Raw genomic sequence first — 20,885 nt, 5'->3', positions numbered from 1 at the left:
TTCTCCTAACTGGTCTTGGGCCTTTAAGCTAGATGCAGAATAGACCCAAATTTAGAGTGAACATTTTTTAACTCAAATATTTGCTTCTGGGGGGTCCCTGGAACAAAATATTTTGAGATGGGGGGGTCCGCGGCAAAATACATATCATTTTGGGGGTCCTTGACATGACAAAGTTTGAGAACCACTGATACAGCAACAGAAGCTTTATCAGAAAACTGTTCGGATTTAGAAGACATTTGTAGAATCGACCTATATCAGAGGTTAAGGACCCCCAAAAAAGATATGATTTGTCCGGGACCCCCAACTCAAAATATTTTCTTCCAGGGACACCCAGAGGCTTTTTTTTTGTTTTTGTTAAAAATTTTCACTTTGGGTCTTGCCTTAACACACAGGTGACTAACAGGTCATGTTGACCGTGAAGGTCTCAGAAATTTCCCCTTCCATGACTTTTCCTAAATACTCAAGTATGAAATAATATACCATTATACCACTCTGACTGTTAGTTATCGGTCATAAAGACAGGTCTCACCCATTCCTCCCCCTCCCAGAAGCAAGGAGAGAATTTCACACCTTTTGCACTCCCCATTTGAGAGGTCAATTGAAATGCTAATTCACATTTGGAAGACAATAGAACCCCCGCTGGCAGCATGGGAGGAGGTGTTGCTCTCCTGGGCCAAAAAGGAGAGAATTTACCTGTCAATTTGACTGATAAATGCAGTCAGAGTGGAAGTGATTTTTTTTCAGTCACCCGAGTGTTAAAGAGGCGGTGCCATAGTTTTGTACTTTTTCTGGTTTTCATGTATCTAGGAGGTTGACAGTATTTCATTAGATCCCCTGGTGTGGTTGTTATGAGCAATTATATATTGCCTTTCTATTTGGGTGTTAGCTGTAGGCTGCCACCTTGTGGGGTCAAACGTGCTGGTCCAAAAACACAGATACTTATTACATCACAGAATCAACCCCTCCCCTAATTACCATTCACCCAACATACGTGGGTGTGGCTAACTTCAGCTGGGTCACCACCCACCATGACAACCATGCATACCAATGAACTGGTGGGTGTGGCCACATAAAAACATAATTTTAACTCTTTCTGTACACTTTTTTGGAAAAAAAATCTTCCTCCTAGTATAATCATAATACCTGATAATCATGTTTTAGAGGGGGGGAAATTTTGGCACCAGCACTTTAAGCTAGATGCAGATACACGCAGCTCAGACCTGTTGGCCAACGAAAGGTTGCATCCCTACCACTCCCCCCTCCCCCCTCCCCACACACACACACACACACACACCGCCTCCTCCTCCACCACACCCCAGCGCTCCTCTGCGCAACAATCTTTCATCTGTGAAAGCGAGAGCTTGGCCTTGGCCAGCGGTGGACCTTTATAGCCGTGGACATCAATAAACAGTCTGTCTGCTCCAGTGGCACACGGTATACTGGGAGGCCATTGCTAACATTCCAGCCCAAATGTCTTGAGCTTCCCGGACTTCGGTAAATACGTAAACTGTACATCTCTGTGTGCTCGGGGTGAGCTAGGGCTGCCTCCCTCATTCCACAAAGAGATGGAAGTTGGAAAGGTATATTTGCAGGTAGGGTTGTCACAGTTATTACATAATCGTCTAAATCGCAGTCATTTGACATAATCGTGATTATTTTTCATAATAGTCATAATCGTTTCCAAACTTTCCATGTTGAAAAATGTTCATATATTGTTTTAAAAAAAGGCAAAAATAACGGAAATAGCAGATCTACGAGCTCACAACGTGTCGCGATGCGACGCCTTGTGAGCTTGTAGATCGGCTATTTCCACTATCAATGTTCTTTTTTAAGTATAAAGTTGTCAAATATGTCAGTAATTTCTTTGTATATTTAGGTTATGTGTCATATCTACCATGTGCAACTTCAAAGCCTAAAAACCAAACAGAAATGTAATTGTCAATGACAAAAACACAATTAAATCGCAATTATTTGATTGACTAATCGTCATGTAAAATGTCACAATCGCGACAACCCTATTTGCAGGGAATATCGCGGATGACATTCTGATTTGAAAGCGTACGTCATCTGCTCTCAAGAGGTTTGCTGAGTTCTTGACAAATTAAAATGTTGTAATGCATATTGTTATTCAGCATAACAGTTACATAACAGTTACACAAACCCTAGTTCTTCTGCTGAAGACAGAGATCTCCTTCTAATCTTTTTTTCTAGTCCCGTGCCAGGTGTTTCAGGTGTTTTACCTGTTTTTGGAGGACGAACGTGCGTGTGCACAGTCCCCTGTGCGTGTTTTCCGTTTGCATGCTCACAACGCCTCGCGTTGCAAGGCGTTGTGGGCATGTAGATCGGCTATTTTCACATTGTCTGCCTCTAATATTTGACAAGAGGTATTAAAAAGTCCTTAAACTGTCACTTTAGAAATGTGCATGTACCCTATAGCATACATGTGCAACAGGCGGCCACCTTCACTTAATGCGGCCCTCAGGTTAATATCAGAATACTGATATTAACTTAATTATATTATTGATTTCAGCTGTTACAATTCCAAAAATGCAAACCCACTTTAATGACTAGTAGTATTAACATTTTAGATTTTCCACGTCCAAAGTGTATTTGTAATTAAGTTCATAAAGTTTACATAAGCATAACTAAATGCATGTGAAATTAAACAAAAATGTTAGATTTCAGGATTCCAATTCAAAAATAACAAAAGATAATTCAGGATTCTACTTCAAAAGTAGCAAGAAATAGCAGATCGACAAGCTGCGACGCGTTTTGAGCTTGTAGAACGGCTATTTTTTGCTACTCTTACTGGAGACAAGAGGTTTTTGCTTGACAGTAACAATATGCATTGTGGCCCTCTGGTCGTGAGTGTGGAAATATAGTGGCCCTTTCCATCATCAAAGTTGCCCACACCGGCTCTATAGTATACACTTTGTGGTCCCATCCTAGTTTACAGTACACTTTAAGACAGAATAAGACATAATAAAGCCATAATAAGAAATAATGTGTTGGCAATTAGAGCTAATATATTTGATTAGACAGAAACAAAGACAGCATAGCAGAAAAAGCGAATACGTTCTCTGGCACTATCACCTGCCTCAGAACTACCGCGGCAGACACTGCCACACGACCGGCAGTTAGACCGGCAGTCGCACGGCATCACCGGCGTTAGGACCAGCTGCCGGGACTGCCGGTCGAACTGCTGGTCGATGCCAGAGAATGTATTGGTTCTTTCTGCTATTCTGTCTTTGTTTTTATCTAATAAAATAATATTAGTTCTAATTACCAACACATTATTTCTTATTATGGCTTTATTCTGTCTTATCATGTCTTAAAGTGTACTGTAAACTAGGATGGGACCCACTTTGTTTACTGTTGAGTGAGAAAACAGTGTTGCACATTAGGTAAATCATCTGGGGACCCCCCAAAATAATCGCCCCCCCGGGGGGTCCCGCCCCACAGGTTGAGAACCACCGTGTTTAAGACAAGCAGCTGTTCATTCCCGTTTTATATTCTTCTAGGGAAGAAAAGTGACCTCACCTTGTCGCTGACCGGCCTCAGGTCAGGGGTCACTGTGTAAACATTGACGAGCACTGAAAGCAAGCAGAGGATCACACGTTCAGAGACACCAACGGGACAAGGTCTCCCAGGAATGAAAACATGTTATTGTATTTGAAACACGGCATGGTAACTCCATTACCTTCTGTTCAATGGACTAGGGATGGGACGATAAGCCATATTATCATTTATCGTGATAAATAAACACTCACGATAATCGTATCGTGGAGATTTAATTTATTGTGGTATCGTCCTCCGTCATGCATTGGGGGATCAATTCACCTTTTAGAGCTGCATATCCGGTTCCACTTAAACCCTCTATAATTGGTAAAAGATACTTATAATATATGTACTATACGTCTTTTTTTCACTCTCTATCAAATGTCTTTGCCAAAAAATAGCAGATCTACAAGCTCACAACGTTGTGAGCTTGTAGATCGGCTATTTTTTGGCACATGTTCTGCCCCAGGATAATGGATTTTGATTATCGCGACAATAATCGTAAAACGCGATTTCTTTTGTCACAATAATCGTGATATGAAATGTTCGTATCGTCCCATCCCTACAATGGACACAACACAAAGAGCAAAACAAATCTTCGCACCTGGTTTGAATACGTGGGAACCAAAATGTAGAACGCCGCCCTGTGTCCAAATTGCTTTATTTAATTGGCTGCAGTTCAGTCGTACTGATAGGGCTTGATTTCTATCATGAATTGTGGCCATTCGTTAATACATATCTGCTTAAGCCCGGCCTCAGCTCACACATGACAGTGTTTAACTTTTGTACTTTCTGTTTTTCCCCTGTTTTCTCCCAATTTAGTTGTTGCTCATTCTCTCATTTCCATGTCTGTAATACGTTGCCCGTCGCTGCCAACTCCCCATCTGTTGGCTTGGCGAGGGCACGTAGACATTAGACAACCATGTGACAACAACCAAAAGGAGTCATTATCAGTGCAGTGGCGAGGATACGATCCCATGCCCACGTCAGACGCACCTACCCACGAGCACTGCTAATTGTGTTTGTTGGCGCAGAGGCTTGTCAAACATTAAAAAAAAACTGTCCCTGTGTTGTCTGAGGGTGCCCGGTGCCGAACATAGTGCATCTACAAGTTCTTGTAAATCTGCATGCTTGTAGATCTGCTTATTTTAGGTGCAAGAGAAGCCATCATACTATAGATCAGGCCAGAGTATGATCCATACAGCCTTTTTTTTGTGGGGCCCTAATAAAAGGCTGCCATAGGGGCGACAGTGGCTCAGGGGTAGAGAAACCGTCATTAGAACACAGAGGGTTCCCGAAGGGTTCCCAGTTCAAATCCCGGGCTCCCCCAGAGTTAGTGTCGAAGAGTACTTGAGCAAGACTCTGAACCCCTAGTTGCTCCCGGTGAGCAGGTTGGTGCCTTGCATGGTTTCCTCCGCCATCGGTGTATGAATGTGTGTGCAACTTGGATAAAGGCGCAATATAAATGCACCATTTACCATTTATGGTGGCTCGACCCGTAGTGTGGCTCAAGTTCCCCTGTGCACACAGATGCATTGCAGGTAATCTACTGCTGGGGCGTCACAAGGGGGAGGAAAGTGGGACCGAGTTACTAGGGCCCAAGGTGGAGGGGCCCAAGCAACTTTAGCTATTGAAAAATAGCAGATATACAAGCTCACAGCGCGGCACCGAGTGCCGCGCTGCGAGCTTGTAGATCTGCTATTTTTGAAAAGTCGTGAAAATGTATGCAAATCTTTGAATATATGTATTTTTTAAGCGGACATTTGTAACTCAAAATTTTCTTCTGGGGGGTCTCTGGAACTAAATATTTTGAGATGGGGGTCCGTGGCCAAATACCTATCATCTTGGGGGTCCTTCACGTGAAAAGGTTTGAGCACCACTGACATGGAAACATAGGTTTCTTACACAAAATGTTCAAAATCTTTCAAAAAATAGCAGATCTACAAGCTCGCAGCGCGGCACTCGGTGCCGCGCTGTGAGCTTGTATATCTGCTATTTTTCAATAGTTAAGATACACGGGGGGCCCGCAGTGAATCCTTGTACCCAGGGCCCAGAATTTGGTGTGACGCCCCTGATCTACTGTGATATCTAATGAAGTAGAAATGAGCAGACCTTTATGTTTGGGTTTGTAGACTGGCTTGTCGGTCTGGATGAAGACCGCCGCGCCCTTGCTCTCCACCGTGACCGTGGTGTAGTTGTGGAAGATGTAGCCTCCCTCCGTGAGGTGCCGATTCCCCCACACCTTCAGGTGGGCCTGGCCTCTCAGTCCCGGAGGAACCTGGTGGCACACACACACACACACACACACACACACACACACACACACACACACACACACACACACACACACACACACACACACACACACACACACACACACACACACACACACACACACACACACACACACCCAGACAGGAAGGACTTGACCAGGGTTCCCACACATTTTTACCAATTAATTTCCAAAACTTTTCCAAATTTTTTCCAGAATATTTAACCCAATTTCCAGGACTATATAACAATAATTCAGCCTCAATAACAGGTCGCGTACTCCTATGTGCAATGCCCAAAGACAGGTAGTGTATGCCAGTGGTTCAACCTTTTCAGTCCGTGGCCCCCGAAATAATCTTCATTTTAACTGGGGACCCCGGCACCCTGACGAGCACTAAGAGTTGAGGAATTTTGTATAATATGTTTCTATTGTGAAAATAGCAGATCTACATGCTCACAACACCTCGCAAGCATGTAGATCGGCTATTTTCACAATTTGTGCCTCTAATATTTGACAATTTGGCCAAAGTTTAATTTGTCATTTCAGAGGTATTAACAAAATCAATAACCAAAGACAATGCATAGCTATTTTTTCCAGGACATTCCAGGACCCTTGATAAATTCCAAAACTTTTCCAGTACTGGAAAAATATTTTTCTAATTTCAAAATATTTCCAGGAATTTCATGACCGTGGGAACCCTGTTTGACAAAGATCAAGGCTGGATTCACCAAACGCATATAAGCAAAGAAGAAGAGGAAAGATCCAAACAGTGGTGTACAATAACTAAGTACATTTACTTACGTACTATACTTAAGTATCCTTTTGAGTTATTTGTACTTTACTTAGAAATTCAAATTTCCAATACTTTTACTTCTACTCCACTACATCTCGGATCCAAATATTGTACTTTTACTGCACTACATTTATTTCAAAACTTTAGTTATTAGTTACTTTTACCGAAATAATAATATTTTAACTGGGGACCCCCCACCCTGACGCGAGGCGTTGTGAGCATGTAGATAGGCTATTTTCACAATGTCTGCCTCAAAATTTTTGGCCAATGTTTAATTTGTCTTTTTTTTTTATTATTATTTGTATTCACAATTGTGTAACCCATTTTCACCCAGTGCCAATTGCCTATGTAATCCTGGGCTCTGCTCTCCCTCTGCCGCGCCTGGGGAGACAACGGACAAACCTCATGCTTCCTTCAATGCATGGGTAGTCAAAGTTGTTTCTTTTCACCTGACAGGGGGGATTTCCCTGGGATGGACATAGCACGTGGAAGGAACACGTTATTCCAACCAGTTCCTTTCGCCTCCATCAGGCGCCCCAGCTGGCCAGGGGGAGGCATTATCGAGAACAGGATTACTGCATGTTTTTGTGAGGGTATCAACCCTAGGAGATACGGGGAGAACATGCAAACTCCACACAGAAAGGCCCTATCGCCAACCCCACCTAGGCACAGATTGCGTTAGACCGGTAATTGCCGGTTTTGACTGTTTTTTATGGCCAAGACCGATGGTCAATCGGACATTCTGACCGATTGAAAAACCAATGGTCATTTATTATTATCGCTGTCTGCGCAGGCTGCCTTTCTCTCTCTCTCTCTCTCGCTCGCTCGCCCGCCCGCTCTCTCTCTCTCTCTCTCTCTCTCTCTCTCTCTCTCTCTCTCTCTCTCTCTCGCTCGCTTGCTCTTTTCAGTGTCAGTTTGCGACACACTGTCTGCATGTAAAGCCATGGGAATTAATAAGAAATGCACGCACGGTCAGCAATCAACCCATAAGTTCTTTATGAGGAGATGGAGTGGAGACAGTAGAGTAGGAAGAGCCTTTTCAACTCTCCCAAAGTTGCATAACATGCGCACGGACGCACTGTCTGTCTGTGTCACCACTCGACAGTGAGTACCCTATTGGATTCATTGCTGGCCAGATGAATCCATCAACCTTATGAAGCAATTGCTATTTTTCAATATTCTTAAGTCAAGACATGGTATTGTACTGTTGGCGTCAAAGATGATGACAGAAAGACTTTGTTGTGAAAGCAGTGTGCCACATGCAGACAGCCTGCACGATTAGTCCAATATAATTAATTCCCTTATGCAAGATTGAAGCGTTTTTTTTTTCTTTCTTTCTTTTTAGCCTACTTTTTCATTCAATTCGTTTTCAGTCCCAACTATACAGTGAGTAGGCCTAATACTTTAACTGTTGCTTTTGGCTTTTTGTGCACCTGCGTGTAATTTAAAATGTCCGGTATTTTCTTCAGATGTCCGGTAAATTTTTATCATGCCGGTCACGGTGACCAGCTGTTAAAAATCCTAGCGCGACCTCTGCACCTAGGGTGTGGGTGCTGATGATGCGGAGGGAGGAACACGCCCCCAGCACCCACAGCGTCCCCCGGCGGGAATCGAACCCAGGACCTTCTAGCTGTGAGGCGAAGCGCTAAGCACTGCAACACCGTGCCCCCCCCCCCCTTTTTTTTTAGGTATTAAAAAGTCCTTAAAGGGGAAGACCACCCATTTTCAATATTGAACTATGTCATTAATATACCTATCTTCTGTGTTACCTAGAACTGGAGGATTGATTTTGGGGTTTGTATTGTAAAGTACAATGTGTGATGTCATCAAGTTGTACTTTACAATACAAACCCCAAAATCAATCCTCCAGTTCTAGGTAACACAGAAGAGGGGGAACTTTTTTTTAATTTCCACACAACTCCTCTAAGGTATATTAATGATATAGTTCAATATTGAAAATGGGTGGTCTTCCCCTTTAAATTGTCACTTTAGAAATGTGCATAAACTGCATATACCCTCTATACACTCAAACTTCAGGTTGGTTTTACTGTTCAGTGAGAAAACGGTGTTGCACATTAAGTTCATCATCTGAGGATCCCCCAAAATAATTTGGAGACCCCCTTGGGGGTCCCGACCCACAGGTTGAGAACCCCAAAAGCTGGCGTGGGTCAGGCTCTAATTAGCATACATTACAGTGGCATGACCGTGGCACGCAGACCAACACACGGCTACAAAGACAAGGGCTAATGGCCCTGCATGCTTCATAAGACCGCAGCTCATGTGAACATGGGCGGAAGGAAGGAGTAATGGAAGGGGATTAGGAAGAACAAGCAGGGGAGTGGGGCGAGAGAAGGAATGAAGTAAGTCGTGCATGCTAGATTGATCCATTCCAGCCTTCGGGGGGCGGCGCACCATGCATGCACGTCAACAGCTGTTGCATATTACATCGAGGCTGTTACCTTATTCCCAATGAATGTGCAAAGACAGATGTTGCATTACAAATAGTGTTTTGCATGTTGCCTGAGGAATGCGCACAAACAGACACGCAGGCTCTCTCACTACTGTGCAGCTGTCGCCACTAAACTATCGCCGTCCATTTGAAAAGAACGCTGGAAAGGGAAGCATGTTGTAGGATGGCGGGGAATAAGAATGACAGTAGTCGGTGGGATATCTTCAGAAATAAGTGTCATATCCTGGAATAAATTCCTTACCAAAAAAATGTCTTCACCAATGTGTTTGTAAAGGTGTCGTCTAGTGACACATCTCACAAAGACTGAAATTCAGTTTCCCTAGGAGAATCCTTGACAGCTGCTGAAAGTTGGGGTCCCATTAAATTAACTATGCAGGATAAAACGTGAGGGGTCAAACTAGGGGTCAAACTAGGGTTTTTTCATGATTCTGAATCCATTGCAAGCATTTGTTTTGCATGAAAAACATTCCCGGGGCAAAAAAAGCCCCCACAAAACTATGGTTTAGTGATGAGTCATCACTTTTCACAGTTTTGTGGGAGCCGCCTTTACCCCAAGGAATGTTTTTCGTGCAAAACAAAATGCTTGCAATGGATTCAGAATCATGAAAAACCCCTAGTTTGACCCCTCACATGCTACTTCAAGCATATTTATTTTGGTGTGTTTTATCCTGTATAGTTAATTTAATGGGACCCCAACTTTCAGCAGCTGTCAAGGATTCTCCTAGGGAAACTGAATTTCAGTCTTTGTGAGATGTGTTACTAGACACCTTTACAAACACATTGGTGAAGAAATAATTTGGTAAGGAATTTATTCCAGGACTTTTTAAGATATCCCCCGACTACAATAAGCAAAGACCATTGAGACGGCAGACCTGGTTGAACTCACCTTTAATTTGATGGTGCCTTTGTCTGCAATAGAAAACCATAATTAGAAAGGCATAAATGCAAAGTGAAGTATTTCTGTGGATTGTGTATCAACGGAAATTGACTGTATATCACTTTAATAACATGATCCCAATAAAATAGTTTCTGCCTCACTGGGGGAAAATAGTTATTATTATATTTTTTTTACGCAATTTAATATTTATGTGGTACACTTAAAACTGGAGCATTTTTCACCCATACATAACTACACATCCTGCTTATAACGAGCCAACCAACTGTATAAAATCGTTATTACCCAACCGCTCAAAATCAATCCATCGCTGAACTAGTGTGCTACTAGGCTTTGGCCCAGTCGGAACCACTAGAACCCCAGCATGGCTATTCTGGGGGGGGGGTTTCTTTGTGTGTGTGTGTGTGTGTGTGTGTGTGTGTGTGTGTGCGTGCGTGCGTGCGTGCGTGCGTGCGTGCCTGCGTGCCTGCGTGCGTGCGTGCGTGCGTGCGTGCGTGCGTGTAAGAAAGGGGTTCAAGTGGTACAGGCCGGGTTAGCAGGGAGTCCAGCTGTAGGCTGTCTCCATGCCAGCCTCATCCATTAGCGGTGCTTTCAAACAGATCACACAGGCGTGTATACCACAACCATGGCCTGGTGGGATGATGCCATGAGGCCTCACCGTCCAGGCCCAGGGGAATGGCCATGGAGGATCCTGACAGTAGTCATGGCATGAGTGTATGTCAGGAGTCGATATGGACAACATCAATTATCTCAATATGACCAAATACAGTACCTCAATATTACCAGAGCCCTAAGGTCGCGCGCATGAGCGCGTGCACATGGCTGCTTTGGCATGTATACCCTTCTGCTGAGCTGGTCGAGTCATCACTGTGATGTCAGAACAGGTCAGCTATATCCATATATGGAGTCCATGAGGTAGGGGTATTGAGCAGCTCCATACAGTATATGGAGATCTAGTATAGGTGATGATCCAGTCGTCTCCATGTATGGATATCCAGGGTTTGATGAGGTCAGTGTTGTGATCTTCATATATGGAGATCCAGGTGATGATAGTCAGCCGTCTTGATTTGAAAATGAATTCTGTCTTGGCCATATATGGAGCATCTATATACTGTATAGGCATTGCCAAATATGGGCATTGCCAAATATGGGTATTGCCAAATGTGGGCATTCCCAGATATGCGCTTAACACATTGGCTGAAAAAATAGCCACAAATACGTCTGGAAACGTCTTTATATAAAAATTAGCACTCCTGGCGTTTCTACCTATGAATAATAATCAATATTAGTATTTTATCGCCAGATTAGCAAAAACACTACATTACCCATAAGCCTCAGCGGCGCTCTCAATATATGGGTATAAAATGGACAAGGACGGAATTCATTTGCAAGTGTGACTCATGTCGTGTCAACCACACTGGTTAGATTGACACAATATGTCCCAATATGGGCATTCCCAGATATGGGCTTAAACAAGGCATTTTCAAATCAAACAACATTGTGCTGAGACATGGTATTCTCACCGAACATGGTGGCGTGGCCGTGGGCCACTGTGTCTCCTTTGACAGCAAGCTGTGCCTGGACGCGTGTTTCTGCCTTGGCATTGAAGATGGTCACGCTGACACTTTCCTCCACGCCTGCTCGGAACACTGAAGGGGCAACGACCAGGTATCCCCTGAGCAGGAGAGGTGGGGTGGAGAGAGTGAGAGAAGGTTAGATTCATGTAGAACAGTGCTTTTCATTTTGGGGGGTCCCCAGATGATTAGGGATGGGTATCGTCTGCGATACTTTTAATGGTATCGATCGCATGACGTCGATACTATCGGGCATCGGTTCACGTAAAAACGAACGATACCTCGTTTCGATACTCTGGAACGCACCCCTGGCCGGTCGCATCTGTAACAGTTGGGCTACTGAGAGTTTAATGACTGCTTTAGTAGGCTACACTCGTTACTGTGGAAAATAGCCGACAATAGCCTATAATGTTTATTATTATGGTGATTATCCAACGTCTATACTCTCCGCTCCGCCACACTGTGTGATCATCATCATCACTTTTGCTCTACCGCAGCAGCGAGTCACCACTCTTTCCGTAACCTTAAACTTAAATAAAAAGTATCGAAAATGGTATCGAAAAGGGTATTGTATCGATTCCCAGGTATCGAAAAAGGTATCGTATCGATTCAAAGGTGAACGATACCCATCCCTACAGATGATTAACTTAATGTGCAACGTTGTTTTCTCACTCAACAGTAAACAAACCAATATAAAGTGTATGGGTTTATGCACATTTCTAAAGTGACAATTTAATGCCTTTTTTTTTAATGCCTCTAAAATGACAAATTAAACATTGGCCAAATTGTCAAATATTAGAGGCAGAAATTGTGAAAATAGCCGATCTGCATGCTGCGAGGGGTCGTGACCATGTAGATCTGCTATTTTCACAATTAAACCGTCCTTGGGGCGCCCGCTGGCCTACTGGTCCGGGTGCATACCACTTAGCCATTGCCACTTAGGCATGGATGCCTGGCGGCATCACCCGTTCAATTCCCGATCCGGACTACCCTTGCCGTCACTCCCTAATCTCTCCTCCCTGTCAGTCTACTGTCCTATCAATAAAGGCATAAAATCCAAAAACACTAATCTTAAAAATAAAATAAAGATTATTATGATTAATTTGGGGGTTGTGGCCTGAAAAGGTTGAGAACCACTGATGTAGAAGAGAGGGAAAGAAAGAGTGCATAAGGGTGGACAGGTTGATGAGGGGGACAACCAACGGATGGAGAGAGCGATGGAAGGGCAGATGGATGGAGGAGGGAGAGGAGAGGAGAGTAGGGGATGGAGATAAGGACGAGAGATGGAAACTGGACATTGAAAGGAGAGAGAGAACAACAGAAACCCTTACAGCTTGGTGAAGTTCTCCCGTTTTCCCTGAAACTCAACTTACCTTTGGCTACAAGGCCATGGGAGTTCCGAGTTCAAGATAACATTGCTTTCAAGGAAGCAATAGAGGTGAAGAAACACACCATAAATTATGAAGTTACATAAAAGAGCCTTCGCTCTTTCCTGTGATTGAGTTCAAAATAACATTGCTTTCGAGGAAACAAAGGAGGTGCAGCTGACATCATAAGTCATGGAGCATATATATAATAGACTATAAATTACCGTAGATCCATAAACATTTGAAAGCATGTATTTCCTCTCACACTCCCTTGGCGTTTCATCTATCTAACTCGTTCACACATGTACTACACGCGACGAGTATTTCCCGGTGAACCTAAGCGCAACGGTGGGGGCTTGGGAGTGTGGGGAACACGAACACTCACCACTGACTATTGCTGAGGATGGAGAGGTTATATAGTTTAGCCTTTATGTATTGAGAATGAGAGGCACTCTTGCTGATTTGAGACTCGTCGCCAATTGCAAGATATTTAAAAGTTATTTGGGGCCATGATTATAACCTTTTCTTCCCACAACCAGACTAAGGATTTATATTGTCTGTGTTATTGTTTACAACCACAATTATTCACGTGTGGCAAGATCGCGGTTCACTAGTTTTAGTAGGCTATAGTGTAGGCTTAGAAGCATTTTCAGAAGTTGATTTAATGTTTTCCATTTAATGATTTCCTTTATCGTCATCTTCCGCTAATGCACGCAACTGTTTTCGCCAGGTTTTAAGGTCTTATTTTAGTTGTTTCTCATAAGCTCGCAACCCTCCTTGCCCATCGGCCCCCACCTTTGCGCACAGGTTCACCGGGAAATACGCGGTCGCGTACTACACATAGACATAAATGCACGCACACGGTCATGCACAAACACTGACATGTGCGTGTGTGGGTGTGTGTGTGCGTGCGTACGTGTGTACACACACACACACACACACACACACACACACACACACACACACACACACACACACACACACACACACACACACACACACACACACACACACACACACACAAACACACATTCCTCATGGCTTTGTGCAGTCAGATCAGGTTTAATTGCAAGGATACCAGGGGACATGGTACCTGTTGGCCAATGAGCTGTGTGCTCTCTTTGGGTGGTCTGGCACCTCTGTCAGAACCTCGAAGTCTGTTTGGGAAAATAACGACCCAGATTCCACACGGCCACTCTGACGTTTAAATCCAGGGGAGGCGGCTGTGGCTGAGGTCATGGCGGAGCAAAGGTCACCTTTGACGTGTATAAAACTTTTTGGGGAAAGGAAATGTTTAAGGGTGGCAGGGTAGCATGATTATCTACTATTATGATTATACTAGGAGGAAGAATTTTTCCAAAAAAGTGTACAGAAAGAGTTAAAATGATGTTTTTATGTGGCCACACCCACCAGTTCATTGGTATGCGTGGTTGTCATGGTGGGTGGTGACCCAGCTGAAGTTGGCCACACGTGTGTTGGGTGAATGGTAATTAGGGGAGGGGTTGATTCTATGATGTAATAAGTATGGGTGTTTTTGGAAAGGCACGTCTGACCCAGCAGGTGGCATCCTCCAGCTAAAAACCCAAATAAAAAGAGAATGCATAATTTCTCATAACAACCACACCAGGGGGTCTAATGAAGTACTGTCAACCTCCTAGACACATGAAAACCAGAAAAAGTACAAAACTATGGCACCACCTCTTTAAGTAAAGTATCCTTAAGCCAGACACTGCACTGCCCTTACACTTTCTGTCCAGATAAGAAGGTTAGATAAATGCTCATACAACATTTGGTATTGATGTTTGCCTCACTAAATAGATGTGCGACTGTCAAAAACGATATCACACGAATGGCATTGATAAAAGAGTTAATACTGACAGGGGGAATCAATCATGTTCTCAATTTCCATTAAGGAAACGTCTGAGAAAAGCAGATGTTTCTGGTGAACCACGGCATCTTTAATGTACGACCAAATCGTCACTGTCGGGCAGAAAACTCGTATCTCCAAGTTTTCAAATTTGTATGTTTTTTCGCGAGGTAAAGCCCTGCTTCATCGGACAAGGCCGTTGCACAAAAGTAGTGAAAACTGCAGATCTACAAGCACACAACGCCTCGCGATGCGAGGCGTTGCATGCTTGTAGATCGGCTGTTTTCACTATTAGTTATTTTTTTTGAGCGGTGGTAAACCGCTCCATAGAGTGGCTGTGCATGTGTCTGTAGCCACTTTTCCTCAGCGTTTTGCCATAGCAATGTGTTTTCATCAGCGTTTTGCCATAGCAATATGTGTGTGTAGCCATATTACATCATATTACATCACCAATTACATCCTAGACCTATCTGTATCCACTTTTCCTCAGCGTTTTGCCATAGCAATGTGTTTTCCTCAGCGTTTTGCCATAGCAATATGTGTGTGTGTGTGTGTGTGTGTGTAGCCATATTGCATCACCAATTACATTCTAGACTTATATCCTAGTCTTTTTCCTCAGCGTTTTGCCATAGCAATGTGTTTTCCTCAGCGTTTTGCCATAGCAATATGTGTGTGTGTGTGTGTGTGTAGCCATATTGCATCACCAATTACATTCTAGACTTATATCCTAGTCTTTTTCCTCAGCGTTTTGCCATAGCAATGTGTTTTCCTCAGCGTTTTGATATAGCAATGTGTGTGTGTGTGTGTGTGTGTGTGTGTGTGTGTGTGTGTGTGTGTGTGTGTGTGTGTGTAGCCTGTATTACATCACTAATTACCAATTGAAGACGTTATGCAAGCACGACCAGTCGACCACCGCTCACTTCACATTGGGTGTGATTTTTTTTATTATAAAAACAAACGGTTCTGGACAGGTTTCCACCCGACAACGACGAAATAGCAAATGTTTTGTCTGAGCGATGGCCAACACCTGATTGCCAATTACTATTATCATTTTATTAGCTGTGACTTCCCAATGCAGGAGCCAAACGTCAGGTCATCACATTTTTCACAACAAATTATGGGACTTCTAATGCTGGACTTGGACGATCCAACAGCACAAACAAATTAGCAGTGGACAAAACATCCAGGCTCCGGCACAGCTTCAACTGCATGCTTGAAAGTGGATCAGGTGCTTGGTATTACTGTGCTGGGCAGCCAGGGGCAATGTGACTACAAAGTTGTTTCCGTGGCTTCGCTGTGCAGAGGGATATGCTGAATAAACTGGACCATGTACTACTGAAAAGGCCTTCAACAGGGGGTCCGGGACCCTTAAGCCTCTATCAGAGTCCAGGGTGAAGAGCTATTCACTTCACCGCGTTGTAGTTTCCTAGCTATCACCTAGGCTTTGTTATGTATTTTTAGGTGATAGCTAGAAAACTACACCGCGGTGAAGTGAATAGCTCTTCACCCTGGACTCTGATAGAGGCTTTAGGGGGTCCTCAGAGTTACTACTACAGGGGGCCTCTAAATATTTGTTTGATATAAACCTTTTTTTCCCCCCCTTTTTATATTAACCACTTGATCCCTAGCGTCCATATTCATACACTATAGCCAAAAATAGCAGATGTAGGCTATTTTCTGCAAAGAGGTTTGGTGTAGAGGGGGAAAAAAGAGCAGACTACCGAGTGAAAGGTCAAGCTTGTTGAGTATTGACGGTTCAAGTGGTTAAAATGTCTGAAAACTCAAATTGACATGAATCCAAAATACACTGATGATTGTGCTGTCAAACAATGACACTGTATGGAATCTATGAAAAGGTTGTGGGGGTCCCTGCTTCATCTCTCTCTCTCTCAACTAATACGATAGAACTATTATCCTGTCGGGCCTCCTTCAGTTTAAGGATATCATATGTGACTATAGCAAAACAGAGCTGTAGTTACACAAGTAGCCATCCTTCCCCCCTGAGATTGAAAGTCATGAGAAAACCCCTTGAAAAATAAGACTTGGAGAAGAAAATAACACGAGGAAGCTGAATGCATTTGATGGACACAAAGCTTAACCAGCTCTTTGATCGGGTGCTGGTGGCCATTTCGATCAAGCTTGATGCGCTCGGCTCAACCCTTTACTGTTTCTGCCTGACTTTGCTCCTCATCAGAGGGTTGCTGGGTACTTGAAAAGGATTTGTGTTCTCTCAAATCAAGGCTGTATTTAGTCAGTCAGTCAGTCAGTCAGTCTGCGCTCCCCTCCCGAGTCCCTCTGGTCAATTAGGCAACACAGCAACTCTTCACATTAACATGATTCTCCATGACTAAGGATTAAGCTTTTCGTCATTCAGCACTGTGCTGACAGCAGCAACAGTGATAATACCAAAGGGACAAATAGCATGTTTTCTCCCTAATCTAATAATCTCCCTAATCCCTAATAGTGTGCACTGCAGAGGGGTGCAATGGAACATGTCTTTGGCTCTGGGTCTGTGGAGTGGGATATGTTTAATAAACTGTATAATAATGTACTGTATGACCCTGGTTTCTCTGTGCAGAGGGATACAACAAATCAATGGAACATATATACATGTGTCCCTAGTACCTACCAGGTCTATCTGTGCATTTTAATCAACTGGAACAATGTAGACTAGTGTTTCTCAAACCGTTTAATTTCTTTTTCAGTTTGATAATATGCATTAGGCCAATGGCACCCATTTGATTCAATTAGTTCTTTCTGGGATCCAATCTTCAGTGTTCATTTGACTCCGACAGATGAAAATGGACACAAGGGTTCTTTTTGGTTCCTATTTCTAACTATCAATCATTTAGCCGGGCCCCCCCTAGGCTAGAACCCCCTCAAGGACCCCTGGGGTTCCCCAGACCCTACTCTGAGAACCAGTTGTTATTTGACAATTTGGCCAATGTTTGTACCAGTTTTTATATAATGGTTCCTTGATTACTTTTTAGATGTTAAAATATCTGTAATCTGGGGACCCCCGGGGTCCCGACACACAGGTTGGAAACCACTGCAATATAACAGTGTGCAGAGGGGTTCTGTTGAATCTGCATAGCAGGGGGACAACTCAACTGACAAGAGGTAACCAAATAGTTTACAATTCTTGGCAACGAGAATAGTAAATGCAAACACAAACATTGATAATAGATCAGTCTTTAAAGCAGTGTAGATGGGTGGAACACCCTCCACCCCCCGCATTCATCACCCAGCCATCAAAGAGCTTCAAAGGCCATTTAGTGACATGATACTTTGAGTATCGTGTTGTTAAAACTTGAGTTAACAACATCAAACTTGTGTGACCCAGGCCAGTCAAACTAACACGCGCATGCATGGATAACATCTTTAGATGAACCAAGGCGAAATTACTCGTGTCATTCTTTTTCTATGTTCCTGCTTTTTACATAGTTATACCAAATACCAAATGAAATCTTGCAAGTGAGTTGCCGTCGGAAACGCAAAACCAATGCTTTTGTTCAAAAAGCTTTGCATCAAAAACACTTCATTGAACGACACCAGTGGTTTCCAAACAGTGGGTCGGGACCCATTTGTGGTCACTCACGGACCGATGTTTATGGTCACAACTAGAGTAAACATCAAAATGTATTTTCCTACATTTTATAGATATCAAAAGATTTTTTTTTAAAGAAAAAAAGAATTAAATGTTTTTTTTACATTTTAAAAAACAAAAACAAACACATCTAAGAAATTCCATAAATGTAAAAATATATATATATATTGAGAAGTAGAGAAAATAGCTATTTTCAGTTTGGGTCCCACTCCCATGGGGAAACGACTCTGATCTCTCTTTCGGGTCTCGACCTGAAAGGTTGGGTAAAACAGTGCAGTATAAACAGTACACAATCACTTACTGCCTCTCTTGTCCACGACTTGTGTTCACGTTGCAGATGAACGCCATCCACCAGAGAGCCAGGGCAGCTGTCAAACACAACCTCGGCATTTTTTTTGGGGACAAAAAGTAGCCGAGATATCGGAGAATCTCTAAATGAACTCAACTACAGAAAGTGTAGTGAGCGCGGCGACCGTTAACTTTTCACCCCGGGGTCTCTGCGCCCTACAGCGGTCTATCCATTGAGACTGGTCGGTGCGGGACGGCAGCCTCTATCTAGACTAGAAGTAGTAGGTGTGCAAAAAGTTTCGCCTGGAAACGGCTGCTAAGGATCGAAGTTTCTTTTTTCTATCATCCCTCTTCGCAAAAGAATATAGATACCGATTGAGTTTGTTTTTTTCTTCTTCGATCTCCTTCTTTCTTTCTTTCTTTCACACCGCGGCGGACAGTCCTCTTCTTTCACGTGGCTTCATCGTCCGCCCCGGTAGGACTGCTGCTGCTAATGCTGTTGTTCTCTCACATTTCAGCATTACAACTTCTGCAGTCAGAGAAAAGCAGCGTAGTTGTACTGCTGTGCTGCTGTAGGGGAGAGAGAGAGGGTAGAAAACGTGTAATCTCTCTCCAGCGATCCGTCCTCTTTTCTTGTCTATGGCGAGATCTCTCTCTCTCTCTCTCTCGCTCCTCGTTCTTATGACCTGCCAGTCAGAGCGTCTACACTCTACACACGCACACAAGCGCGCGCCCGCACGCACGCGAACACGAACACACACACACACACACACACACACACACACACACACACACACACACACACACACACACACACACACACACACACACACACACACACACACACACACACACACACACACACACACACACACACAGTTTCCCAAACACTGGGTTGGGACCCATGTGGGGGTCGGGTCGGGGACACACTTTTATGGGTTTCATCCTTTTTGTTTCAAAACGTTTAAAAAAATCCAGTAATTTCATTGAATACATCAAATTTTAATCTAAGAAATAAATTAGAAAATGGATGTTTAAGAAGTAGTGAAAATAGCCAATCTACAAGCTCACAATGCTGCGCGAAATAGTTCATCTATATTAACTATTCAAATGAATTGTCCTTGTAAAGGATTTGTATTGTTATTGTAGCCTACTTGTGATACACAATCCTGTGAGAAACTACATGAAATGAAAGGGTGGTATAAATTAGAGGACCCAAAAGATACAAATTGCAGATTTAATTTAAAACTGATTATAATGTAAATAATGGATACACTGTAGATTTTATTGTGTAGGGGCTCTCCCCATTTGACAATAATATATAGTGCTGAAATTCAACATTGTATGCAGAAATGTAAAATCTCATTTTAGCTTGAAATGACAATGTGTGCCCATCATTTAAGCCTTGGGCGCCCTCAAGTGGTAATGTAGCGTAAGTGTAGTTAGTCGTCTTGTAGCTGAAGAAAAATAGCACATACTTTGCACAACATGGCATTTAATGAAAGAGCCATCTGAGGTTATGTAAACACAAGAACCAATAAATACTGCAACTTTCATAAAACGGTTTATACAATATTCATAATGGGTTTCCGCCCCGGCCTGTGTCTTCCGTGAAGAAGAGGCCCAACAAACCCACGGTGAGGCCTTTAGGAGGGCCAGTCAGGAACCCACTGCTCCTGAATTCACCCATTTAGGCCTAGAATTATTGACTGCTTTAACCAGTGAAAAATAGCAGATATACAAGCTCACAGCGCGGCACCGAGTGCCGCGCTGCGAGCTTGTAGATCTGCTATTTTTGAAAAAGTCGTGGAAATGTGCGCAAATCTTTGGATATATGTATTTTCAAAGCGAATGTTTGTAACTCAAATGTTGCTTCTGGGGGGTCCCTGGAACTAGATATTTTGAGATGGGGGTCCGTGGCCAAATAAATATCATTTTGGGGGTCCTTCACATGGAAAATTATGAGAACCACTGACATAGTATAGTCTCTCGAGAACAGACTAACTGAGCTCCAGTGAAGTGAAAAGGACCTTTTCTTTGACGATGGCTGGCCAGATTGCTAACATTGGGTTTTTCAAAAAATCTTAGAAGGATTCAAAAGACACTTATAGAATCGGGTCAAGATCAATAGCAGATCTACAAGCTCGCAGCGCGGCACTCGGTGCCGCGCTGTGAGCTTGTATATCTGCTATTT

The 20,885-nt window shown here is 43.3% G+C and overlaps 1 protein-coding gene across 1 annotated transcript in view; it reads right to left on the bottom strand.

Annotated features, from left to right (window-relative positions):
• cpamd8 (C3 and PZP like alpha-2-macroglobulin domain containing 8) overlaps positions 1 to 18,793 on the bottom strand; it is a gene marked incomplete at both ends in the record, with an annotated part of 183,858 nt that extends 165,065 nt beyond the window's left edge. The window contains 5 exons of the mRNA XM_080730669.1: positions 3,541 to 3,593; positions 5,671 to 5,836; positions 9,980 to 10,002; positions 11,512 to 11,663; positions 18,705 to 18,793. Coding sequence (XP_080586795.1) covers positions 3,541 to 3,593; positions 5,671 to 5,836; positions 9,980 to 10,002; positions 11,512 to 11,663; positions 18,705 to 18,793 — 483 coding nt within the window. The remainder of the gene's footprint in view (positions 1 to 3,540; positions 3,594 to 5,670; positions 5,837 to 9,979; positions 10,003 to 11,511; positions 11,664 to 18,704) is intronic.
• Positions 18,794 to 20,885: the final 2,092 nt, after the last annotated feature.

This window comes from Nannobrachium achirus (assembly GCF_963921795.1).
Source record: "Nannobrachium achirus genome assembly, chromosome: 1".
Taxonomy (NCBI): Eukaryota; Metazoa; Chordata; class Actinopteri; order Myctophiformes; family Myctophidae; genus Nannobrachium; species Nannobrachium achirus.
This window is presented reverse-complemented; position numbering and strand designations above follow the sequence as displayed.